Here is a 12,249-nt window from a genome sequence, read left to right on the forward strand (position 1 = left end):
GATTGGGCTGAGATTTACAGAATGGGTACGACTATTGTATAGGGAACTGATGGCGAGTGTCCGCAGAAATAATATGAGCTTGGGGTACTTTGCTCTGCACTGGGGTACCAGGCAGGGGTGTCCTATGTCCCCCTCCTATTTGCATCAGCGATACAGCCATTGCCACGGAAGGGATAGTTTGGGGGGGGGGGGGTGGATAGAACATAGGGTATCCTTGTACGTGGACGATTTACTGTTGTATATTTCAGAGCCGAGTACGTCGGTGGGGAACATAATGGGACTTCTCAAAGATTTGGATCATTTTCCAGGGTATAAACTAAATTTGGAGAAGAGGTTTTACGGTGTCCCAACTAGGAGTGGGGGCACTTGAGGTATTTGGGGGTGCAGGTGGCTCCATAGGTACAATTTTAGTAGTTTGGTGGGGAGGGTGAAAGCCGATTTGGCAAGGTGGGACACCTCCCTCTGTCATTGGTGGGCCGGGTGCATGCCATCAGAATGAATGTGTTGCTGCAATTTTTGTTTTTGTTTCAGTGCCTTACCTAAGGCATTTTTCAAGGAAGTGCTGGAGGAGAATGGGGTGTCCATGGAAGGGATTAAGGCCAAGTGGGAAGAAGAGTTGGGGGAGGTAATGGAAGAAGGTTTGTGGTGAGAGGTGCTACAAAGAGTGAATACCTCCTCCTCCAGAATCTTCCCGTAAATCACCGACACCACTCCCTTTTCTAATCCCCCTGCCATCAATACCTTACAACAATGAGGGGGCCAGAGCTATCGGGTAGCTTGGAACCTCCTTCGTTGCAAAGTCTCAGAGCTGCAGGTACCAAAACCCTTCCTCTTGCCCCAGTCCATACTTCTCCCCCAACTCTTCCAACTTCAGAAAACGTCCCTCCGGAAAAAATCTTCTAATACCCTGATCCCCCTCTCCTCCCATCTCCGGAACCTCCCATACAGCCGCCCCGGCTCGAACCTGTGATTCCCCCTGATAGGCATCTCCCCTGACCCAGCCCCCAACTTAAAGTGCTGCCTCAACTGCTTTCACTTCAGCATTGCCACCATCACCAGACTCCCAGAGTACTTGCCCAGGGAAGCGGAGCAGTTATCGGCGCCCTCAACCACAATCCCAACACAGACCCATCTCCATCCTGATCCCCCCCCCCTCCCCTCCATCCTAACCCCTCTCCCCATGACCCAACTCCTCACCTTTTCTGTGTTCACCACCCAATAGTAATATAATAAATTTGGAAGGCCCAGCCCCCTGTCTGTCACCCACTCTGTAGGACCACCTTCCTGACCCTGGCTACCTTTCCCCCCAGATAAACAAAGTGACCAATTTGCTCACTCCAGCCTAGCAGGCACTGAAACAGAAATCGCGGCAATCACCTTCTGTCATTCCTGCACCACATCCAGCAGGATATCTCCACCAAACAAATATTTGCCTCCCCTTTCAGCATTCCGATGGGACAATTCTCTCGTGACCAGTCTTCAATTACCCTCAGCAACTGCTCCACTTTCTACAGAACCTTTCCATGCAAGCACAGGAGATACACACCTGTCCTTTCAACTCTTCGCTTCTCACTTTCAAGGCCTCAAACACTCTTTCCAAATGAAACTGTGATTTACTCTTAAATCTTTAAATTTAACGTACTGTTTTTAGTGCTCAAGCTGCGCTCTCCTCTATACTGTGGAGACCAACCCAGTTTACAGAACAGCTCTGTACAGTTTACAAGCATGACTCGAGTTTCCACTCGTCTGTCATTTTAATTCTCTACCTTGCTCACACATTGGCCTCTCTGCACGTGGTCCCCATCAGTGTTCCAATGAAGTTTAATGTAAGCTTAAGGAACAATACCTCATTTTCGACTGGGCACTTCACAGCCTTGTGGACACCGCATTAAGTTAATTAATTTTAGATTGTTTCCTCTATCTCCATTGTTTCCTTGATCTTTGTTTTCCAATTTTTTCACTCATCAAATTTATGCTGGCCTGATTTCAGATTCACATTGGTAGTAAAAGTGAAAAACATTTATTTTCCAAGATCAATATCCCTTCCTTCGATGAAAAATTGATCGCTTATTTTCCCATTGGAGGCAATTTCATAGATGTTGCGTAACACAAAGATATACACATTTTAAAACTTCAGTAGGTTTATGCAGTGATTTTTGGATTAATGAATATTTTAATAAAGCAATTATGCATTTCATGTACCAGTTTCTCCAGCTGTTCTATTTTTCCCATGAGGTTTGTACAGAACATAGGAACAGCCTCGCATATGAAAATGCTCATTAAGCTGCCTGAACCATCTGTGAAAAGACAAAGAGTGAGGAAAGGTAAAATTTTAGTAATCATTTAAATCTAAATTAATTTAATTTAATTTTGGTCTTTTTCAACTAATGCCATGGTGTAACATTTATCTGTAATGGCCAGATGGATTGCAACTGTCGTTTTTCATACTGTACCTTTGCTCCAGGGCACATTCCAAGACGGCAAATCAAAATGTTTGTTATGCACTTTTTGTGGTTCTCATAACACCTTTTCTCACAACTATTCTGCCAGAGCATTTATTAAATAAGGACATTCCTTAGAATGAGTACATATATTTGCATTTACACTCTGCATTATCACAGCTCTGAAAACATCTTAAATAACTTTTCAATACAATTGATTTTATATAAACAAACCCAGCCGCCAATTTGTGCACAGCAAGTAAAAATCACCATAAATTAAATGAATGAGTAGTTCAGATATTATGAAGGTGTTGGCCAGGAGATAAATATACACTTATTTCTTATAACTAGAAATAAATGTAAAAGTTCAATCACCAAAATAATCCAATTAAGTGACATCACCTGTAAACATATTACAAAACAAACTATCTTTAACTCAGATCCTTAACCCAGCCACCCTCTTCACCTCAACAGTACACAAATAAAATCTTGAGGTAAACAGAACAAAATATGACAAGTTCTCCAGAGGAACAGAAGAATGTTCACTGGTTCAAGCTTATTTCATTGAAAAAAGCATTCTGAAGATGGTTCTCACGGTCGCTAGAATTTAGATCAGCTAAGTATCAAATTACCTTTTAAAAATTCTGCTGTTCACAGCTCTCCACCTGATCAAGATATTTAGCTCATAGAACACACACACACAACACACACACACAACACAAAGTACACGTGAGCTTCCTATATTACAATGTTGATCTCATTTGGTCATAGAGGAGCGCAAATCAAGGATATTCAAAGTTCATAGTAAGAGATAGGGAAATTAATTGCAGAACATTGTGTTGGAAGATTATAAACCTACATGTGACAAAAAACAATTGAAGTGTATACATTATAGACTTACTGTTTGGATGACTTCGCTCTCATGCTTAAGATTAGTGACTGATCACTGAAAATTTGCTGATAAAAGACAAGGGATTCAAGAACAGTTGATTGCTGACAAAACACACTTCGCATTGACAGAATAGAAACAGAAAGTGCTGGTCAAATCTTAATCTTTGGTGCGACAGAGAGTTTGTACAAGAAAATAAATATAAAAATTAAATCAGCTACAATCCACAAATTTGGCTGTAAAATTGTGACTTAAGGAGGTAGAAACACTGGCCCAGAACTTCTAGCCAGCAGCGGAGTGGAAGCATCTGCTGCTAACTGTGATTTAATTTACCTGCTTTACTTTTAACACTGCAATTTATCATCCTTCTGGTCAAGCTCCAGTTTGAGTCCAATGATGAGCAAGGTCAGGAGGCCCAATGGCAGTGAAGCCAGATCCCCTATTTTGTCATGAACTGCAGACATGCTTTTAAACTTGCAAAGTTTTTAAATGTCCTGTAACGGGCAGAACAGTAGCAGAACAAGTGGCTAGCACTGTGGCTTCACAGCACCAGGATCCCAGATTTGATTCCCCACTGGGTTACTGTGTGCGGAGTCTGCACGTTCTCCCCGTGGGTTTCCTCTGGGTGTTCCAGTTTCCTCCCACAGTCCCAAAACGTGCAGGTTAGGCGGATTGGACATGATAAATTGCCCTTAGTGACCCAAAAGGTTAGGAGGGGTTATTGGGTTACAGGGATAGGGTAGACGTGAGGGCTTAAGTGGGTCGGTGCAGACTCGATGGGCTGAATGGCCTCCTTCTGCACTGTATGTTCTATGGTCTAACCCGCAATATGGCACAGCCTCCCACCGACATTGTTCACCTTCCTCCAACAATGCTCATTTCCCCGACAATTCTTAACTCTCTCCTGGCTCACATTCCACTCCTTACCCTGAACAATGCCACCACACCCTTGACATTGCTGCCTCATCTGACATTGACAGAATAGAAGTCAGGGATTCCAAGTGGTTAATTGGGAGATGGTGTATTGGGGGGGTGCGCATTATCAGTGGCGGGTGATGGTGTGTGCGTTGTTGAAAAGGAAGGGTGAGCATTGTTGGATTTGGTGGGGAGGTTAGTGGGTGTGGACCCATGCCTGCGTCTTCAGTGCACTCCCCCCACAATGGCGAGAGCTGGTCACCATATGCTAGGCAGACGAAAAAGCTGAACAGTTTCTCTCTTCGCTATCTCAGACCTATACTGTACCTCTCTTGGCAGGACAAGCTCACCGACTCAGAATGCTGGAGCATGCTAATTCCACTCATTGCTAAGTCGACAACTTCTGCACTGGCTTTGCCACGGTCATTAGATGGATGGTGGCCATATATCCAAAGACCTTCCGTACAGTGAATTGGGTACTAGGTCATGACCCCCTGGGCATTCTTATCTCTGCTACAAGGATACCTGCAAATGAGATATGAAGATGGTGATCTTGACACACAACTGGGAGACAATTGCTGACAATTGTGACCATTGGATGCTGACTGTTTGGAAGAAGCAAGCAGATACAAAAAGCTCTGGGCTGAGAAGAGGGCCCAGAGGAAACTGAGGCCAGGAAATTGTGCACCTTCTCTGCCTATCTACTGCAAAGAAAGATAATGGGTTCAGATTGCCATGGGGAAGCAGTTTCTAAGCCACACTAGGCAATGATTAATAGACTTGATCACCAAGGTGCAAATCATCATCTCACAAATTAGAAGATTGCCACAAGATTTAGTATTGTATAAGAAAGCACAGTTAATTAGTAATCACACAGTAAAAAAAATCCACGAGGAAATAATGATCATACTATACGGAATTTCATATTAAGTTTAAAAGCAACATACTCCAATCACAAATAAAATTTGCAAATTAAGTGAATTACATAGGCGTGACAACAGAGTTGGCTATGGTTGATTGGATACGTAAACTAAAAGGCAGATTAAAAATTATATTCCCAATGGAAAGTTAAAATTAAAATATCAAAAACAAAGCTATCAAGTGAAAGATCACAATAAATATGCTACATCACATTATTTATTTATTTGGCCATGTGATGGGAGTGTCACTGGCTAGGCCAGCATTTATTGCCGATCCCAAATTGCTCTTGAAGAAGTGTAGGTGACCTGCTACAGCCCACGTGTTATAGGAACTCTCAAAGTGCTGTTAGAAAGGGACTTCAAGTATTTTGACCCTTTGGAGAAACGGCGATATAATTCCAAGTCAGGATGGTGTGTGATTGGCAGGGGAACCTGCAGGTGGTGGTGTTCCCATGCATTTGCTGCCTTTGCCCTTCTACAGTGCATCTGCTGCCCTCGCCCTTCTACGGTGCATCTGCTGCCCTCGCCATTCTACGGTGCATCTGCTGCCCTCGCCCTTCTACGGTGCATCTGCTGCCCTCGCCCTTCCACGGTGCATCTGCTGCCCTTGCCCTTCCACGGTGCATCTGCTGCCCTTGCCCTTCCACGGTGCATCTGCTGCCCTTGCCATTCCATGGTGCATCTGCTGCCCTTGCCATTCTACGGTGCACCTGCTGCCCTTGCCATTCTGATCACATCAATTATAGAAATTACCACAGGTGTCATTGATGAGGTCACCAACTTAAACTACAGTCTGTTCTGTTTGATGATCTCAGCTGAGAATTACACAACTGTAAAGGTGTCCATTCAGCCCAAGATGGTAGGCTCACTACAACTGAACTTAATGGCCCTCTTCCATCACCACCGACCTCTCACTGGCCCCCACAGGTTGAGGGTCAAAGAATGACAAATAATGTCTTGCAAGGATCCGGTTTCTGATCATTATTCAGCAACTCTGCTGAAGTACTATTTTGTGCACATCAGGTTTGCCGTCGTGCCCCTTTGGTTACATAATTATTGCCGAGGATCACACAGGAATAATGTCTACGTGGATCAGTACTGTGGACATCCAATGCCTTAGAAGAGTGGATAAATGGAAAGGAAGACAAAAAAAGTCACAAGCATGATCTTTATATCAAAAACAAAGTGTATAGGTTGTATATATTTTATACACAAAAATATATGTTTTGAATTCATGGCTAGGTGGAGGCAAATATAAGACTTTAATTTAATCACAGCTTTGCCTTCAGTTTTAATCACATGTCTCATCTCTTTAATTACATTATAGCCTTACTTTACTCCCAACAATCAAAATTTCTACTCCTGGTCTTTTCGGAGAACCAACGTCTCTATGTTCAGCCAATTTTCGGTGCATCTTGAGTAATTTGGCAGTGCTTGAAACCTATGAATTTCGTCGATGATTCATTTTCTTCCAGGGTGGGGAAAGACACTTGTGTATTATTGATCTTTTGCAAGGAAGTTCCAATACATTATAAATATTAGAATTAAGGAAATATGAAATGGAAAGGAAAGTCCGTGCATCAATTTACATAGCCCTGAGTATCTGTGTGTGTGTTCACTTAAAGTTTTGCATTTGTCAGCCAACAATTTCATATTTCTGAAAATTGAAGCAAGGTAATGACCAGCCTTTCAAGCTGATGTATGTGAATAGTGAGCAAACTGCCATCAGAGCAGAAACAACACGACATACAATATGAATAGTGGAGTTATCAGTCATATAGGCTTTTTCAAAGAATTATTAAAACGCAAAACGTTCTCATGGATGTGCTGCCACTAGTACGAGCGCTGGATCAACTTTCAAGAAACAAAACTGCGTTGCCACCTGGAAGTGCAATAAAAAAGAACTGCAGTATAGTCGATAAGAAAGAGCAGAACCAGTAAGACGGTTTATTGTGAAGAATTGTGAATCATAATAAGACTTTGGGGCGATTGAGCCCAATTTAGCCATCAGCGAGAATAGGCAGAAAATCCGGCGAGAATCCAAAAAACATAGTTCTCGCTGGCTACTTGCCGTTTTCCGATTTTCCAGGGCCTTTGCTGGTGACATAATGAGAAAAATGCCACGGAAGACCAGGAACCTCATTTTAATATTATTCACGAGCCATCCCACCAGGACTTCCCCATCAATGAATGTTCATAGGTTTCTGATATGCTGTCACAGCTGTATAAAAACAAGCACCTGGTGACATCACCTCCAAATGTGATACTGGAGGTGAACGCTCAGGTCGCCATTATCATCCAGGATGCCAGTCACATAGGAGGTAGTGAAGAGGACGAGGGGGACCCAGATAAGTTCAACCCAGGGCCTGGGGGGTTCAGTATCGGCATCTCAGGGGGGAGAGGTCGCTCGCAGGCCTCAGTGGTCCTTCATGTCTGTGAGCCTCTAGGTTTAAAGTGGTCTGGTGGCTGGCATGCAGGCAGCACTTCCTGTGTCCTGCTTGTGGTGATAGATATAACCAGTGAGGGATTGCCCTTCCAGAGTGTCAGCTGGAAAGTAGGTGGGAGCAAGTGAATTCATTGGGTCAAGACTGGGGGAGACTGGTTCCTTGGTGGGGTCCCATGAGAGGCCAGGCTGAATGAGTAGAGTGGGAGACTCTGACAAGGGGTGTTTTCCAGCCACATGAGGCCTGAAGGCATTCACACAAGGGGAGGACAACTGCAATGAGAATGAATGCCTAGCCCCCCAGGTATTGAACTAAGGCTCATACCAACATCTACATAACACAGAGGTGCCACAGATGTGACTCTCAATGCAAAGTGTAGTCGCTCATTATTTACGCCATTCAAGGGAAGTCGGAGGCAGTGCCCTGTTCCCCCTTGAGGTTAGAACGCAGGTCAGCTCAATGCATTCAACTGCTCCAACTCCTCACTCGAGGGACAGTGTGGCCTGCTGAGGCGTTTGAGGATTGAAGCACTTCATTCAGGTGGAGTTGAGAGGGACAACTATGGGGAAGTGGCTATTGTGTGACAAGGGAGGGGGTGAGGCTCATTGGAAAAGCCCTCACATAGGGGGATTTCACGGGTGGATGTCTGATATCCTGAGAGGGCTATGGGTGATGGCATCGTTAGGACTCCTCATCACTCACTTTGATATTCACTTCCTTTCAGTTTTTGATTCTGGAGAATCATGGAGCCAGTCCAGCTGGTAATGCAGCAGCAACATTGACATGTCGCAGCACTTGACCAGGAACAGCGCCCTGCAGAGAGAGAGGCAGGGCCTGTTGATCTTCCGGAAGCAGGGCTACAGATGGCAGAACCACAGAGGAGACATTACTGTCCACGGGTATTCCGGCGCATAACGTCGTACCTCCAGATGTCAAAGTTCCAGTGTTGAAAAAGACTGCATTTGTCCTGGGGGACAGTGGATCACCTGTGCCAGGTGATATAAGAGTTGGCATTACATGGAGTGGAAGATCACTCATTACCTGTGGCCCTGAAAGTTACTGCCACTCTGAACTTTTATGCCAGTGGCTCATTTCAGGTCTACACGGTTGACCTGAGCGTGCATAAGGGTTCACTGATACGCTATTTGTGAGGGCCCACATGAACATCAACTTGGACCAGGCCTAGGCGAGCCAGGACATCTGGGAGATGGGCTTCGCCCACATAGCAGGCATGTTATTGTGCAGGGCGTTATTGACTGTACCCAAGTGACTCTGCACTCCCCAAGGCAACATGGGGCGCCATTTTTGAACAGCAAGGGATTTCACTCCCTCAAGATCGAGTGACCGCATGGTGCACATCATGAACGCTCATTTCCCGGAGAGCGTCCATGATAGTTACATCATGGCGTGCTCGCAGATCCCAGCCATTTTTGAGGGAGAGCAGCGGCTGGAGCAATGGCTCCTTGGGGATTAGGGTACCCATTCAGGAAGAGGCTGATGACACCAGTGTGCTAATACGAGGCTCATGCACCAACATTTGCACCAGTTGAGCAGGTGATTGGACTGCTTAAGATGCTGTTGCAGTGCCTGGACTGATCGGGAGGAGCCCTTCAAGACAGATCCCAGAGGGTGTCCTGCATCATAGTGATCTGCTGCGCTCTGCAAAACTCATCACTGCAGTGAGGAAAGCAGCTGGACCAAGAGGACACGGAGGAGCGTCACATCTCCTCAGATGAAGAAGATGTCGAGGAGGGTGGTGAAGGGGAGGAAGGGCCTACGGCAATGACAATTGCTTGTATGGAACGCAGGGCTAGGAACATGCTCATTGACTCGATTTGGACTAGGTTGTGAAAACCTCTCCCACCCTTTGGGGTCTGACATCCACTCACTATGGAGGCGCCTGCGGAGGTCATCGTGATGATGGCTACAGGGTGCTAAAGTGAATGGCCAAACGCTGCAGGAGAATGATGATGACTTGCAATGAGGACAGAGCGATGTTTCTCTCATCCTCAGCAATATGTCTGACTCCTGTTTAACAGAGACCTGAACACATCCTGCCAATGAACGGGCTTATCCTGCGGTTCAGAGACACTGGGTGACAAATCTCAGCTGCGACTGCCTCCTTCAGGGTCATGGGTTCTGGTGCTTTGCTCCATCTAAGTATGAGGTGGACAGAATCTCAACACTTTATCAGTTCTTGCCATCCTCATCACTAGAGAATACTGACAGAATAAGAGGCCTGAGTGTTGATGTTAGGGGATTCGTTTTAACCTTGCATGGATGGGGTTAGGTACGGGGGCTGGGAGCCCCGTGTCAGCAGTGGCATGTCTTTATTGCATTAATGTGGGAGAGACATAGCGCTACCTTTTTCATACTCCACAGGAATGAAGCACCACTGAGTGTGCGTGGGGGTTTATGGAGCATGGCAGCGTGGAGGATCAGTATGGGTGTACGAAGTATCTCTACTAGTGCCTAGGTTCACCCGTGCCCACCAGATACCTATCATTTCTTACTCTTTCCCACCTTCCTGCTAAGTCTAGTTGTATCCCTAGGATCAACAGTGGAGGTTGAGTTGGCCTGCTGACTTCCTCACCCTGTTGCCCAAGATGAACTTTTCAGGCGTCCCATGGGGGGGCCTGGACTTGAGGGTCTGGGCTACTTTCGGGCTGCATGGGCGTTTCCCCTCGATGTATGGGCTGAAGGAGTGTTGTTCACCGGAGAGGGGGGGGGGGTGTCAGATGGACACGACACCCCAATGATCTCCTGGTGGACGGCTCCAAGCTACTCTCCTGCCTATCCCTCTTCCTTTCTGGTGCCTGGGGGCTCCCGAGCTCCTCCATGGGATAGAGGGGAATTTTGAGTGAGAGCCCGAAGCACCGCCATCCTCCAGCGCCGACACTTTTGGATTCCCCACTCGTGCCAGCACCACGCAGTTGAAGCCCTGCATTATGGAGCTCATATCCTCAGACATGGAAGTCATAAGCTAAACTATGAAGCGGGCATCCCCCGCCATGGGAGTGCACTTCCTGTGCCAAGGTCTCCATTGTGGACACTACCCTTCCAGTGTTGGGCTCCACCCTCCCAGTGTTGGCCTCATTGTATAGGAGTGACGGCATGATTTCTTGGGACAGAAGGTGATGGGACTTCTCCAGTCAGCCTTGCAGTCCAAGGAAGGATGCAGTCAACCCTCAGTGGTGATCATGACTCTGCCTTTGTAGCTCCAGCAGCTTTGGGACAAACGGATCCAGGGTCATGTCATCGGCCAGGGGCTCAGCAGAGTCCAGGGCTCTGACATCACTGAGTCCCTGGAACGTTCGTTCCTCCACCTGCTGTGGATCTTCAGCGGCGAGGTGCTCACCAGTGAGTGACTCAGAAGCCTGCCTACTAGCTAATCCCACCGAGGTGAGTATCTGCGCTGGTGGAGGGTGCGGGTACATCTGTGACCCCTCCTCGATGCTTATCTCAGAGATGTCTCCCTTGGAGTGGCTCTGGTCTGTCTCCCTTGGAGTTGCTCAGGGCGCGAGGATGTTCCTGGCTGGTTGACTAATTGACCGACAAGGGAAGCAAGATGGCATCAGTGCATCACTGAAGATGAATCATGGGAGAATTTTTTTTTTTTTTTTTTTATAAATATGTTTTATTGAAATTTTTTTTCCCAAACAACAATTTTTCCCCTCTTACAAAGCAAATGCAACAATAATACAGAAATTTTTAACAATACACAAGTAACAAAACCCCTTTATCTTTGACCTAAACTAAACTAAACCCCCCCCCCCCCTTCCCCCTGGGTTGCTGCTGCTGGTCATCTGTCTTCCTTCTAACGTTCCCCTAGGTAGTCGAGAAATGGCTGCCACCGCCTGGTGAACCCTTGAGCCGATCCTCTCAGGGCAAACTTTATCTGCTCCAGTTTAATGAACCCCGCCATATCATTTACCCAGGCCTCCAGTCCGGGGGGTTTCGCCTCCTTCCACATGAGTAGGATCCTGCGCCGGGCTACTAGGGACGCAAAGGCCACAACGTCGGCCTCTTTCGCCTCCTGCACTCCCGGCTCTTCCGCAACTCCAAATAGAGCTAACCCCCAGCCTGGTTTGACCCGGGCCTTCACCACCCGCGAAATCACTCCCGTCACTCCCTTCCAATACCCTTCCAGTGCCGGACACGCCCAAATCATATGTGCGTGGTTTGCCGGGCTCCCGCCACACCTCCCACATTTGTCCTCCACTCCAAAGAACCTGCTCAATCTTGCTCCCGTTATGTGTGCTCTATGTAGCACCTTAAATTGAATCAGGCTAAGCCTGGCACATGAGGAAGAGGAATTTACCCTGCTTAGGGCATCAGCCCACATACCCTCCTCTATCTCCTCCCCTAGTTCTTCTTCCCACTTTCCTTTTAGTTCGCCCACCGACTCCTCCCCCTCTTCCCTCATCTCTCGGTAAATCTCTGACACCTTGCCCTCTCCGACCCACACCCCTGAAAGCACCCTCCAATGCTCCCAAGCTCGCAAAAGTCCCATCTATAAATAAATCTCCCACCCTCCTAATTCCCAACTGGTACCAGCTCTGAAATCCTCCATCCATTCTTCCTGGGGCGAACCTATAGTTGTTCCTGATTGGGGACCCCACCAGGGCTCCCCGCACCCC

General features: G+C 46.7%; 1 protein-coding gene across 1 annotated transcript in view; it reads right to left on the minus strand.

The window, feature by feature from the left end:
• Positions 1-12,249, minus strand: part of ercc5 (excision repair cross-complementation group 5) — a 211,813-nt gene that overhangs the window by 126,765 nt on the left and 72,799 nt on the right. Inside the window, exon 7 of the mRNA XM_072475900.1 lies at positions 2,203-2,297. Coding sequence (XP_072332001.1) covers positions 2,203-2,297 — 95 coding nt within the window. The remainder of the gene's footprint in view (positions 1-2,202; positions 2,298-12,249) is intronic.

The sequence above is a fragment of the Scyliorhinus torazame genome, chromosome 15, assembly GCF_047496885.1.
Source record: "Scyliorhinus torazame isolate Kashiwa2021f chromosome 15, sScyTor2.1, whole genome shotgun sequence".
In the NCBI taxonomy this organism is placed as follows: domain Eukaryota; kingdom Metazoa; phylum Chordata; class Chondrichthyes; order Carcharhiniformes; family Scyliorhinidae; genus Scyliorhinus; species Scyliorhinus torazame.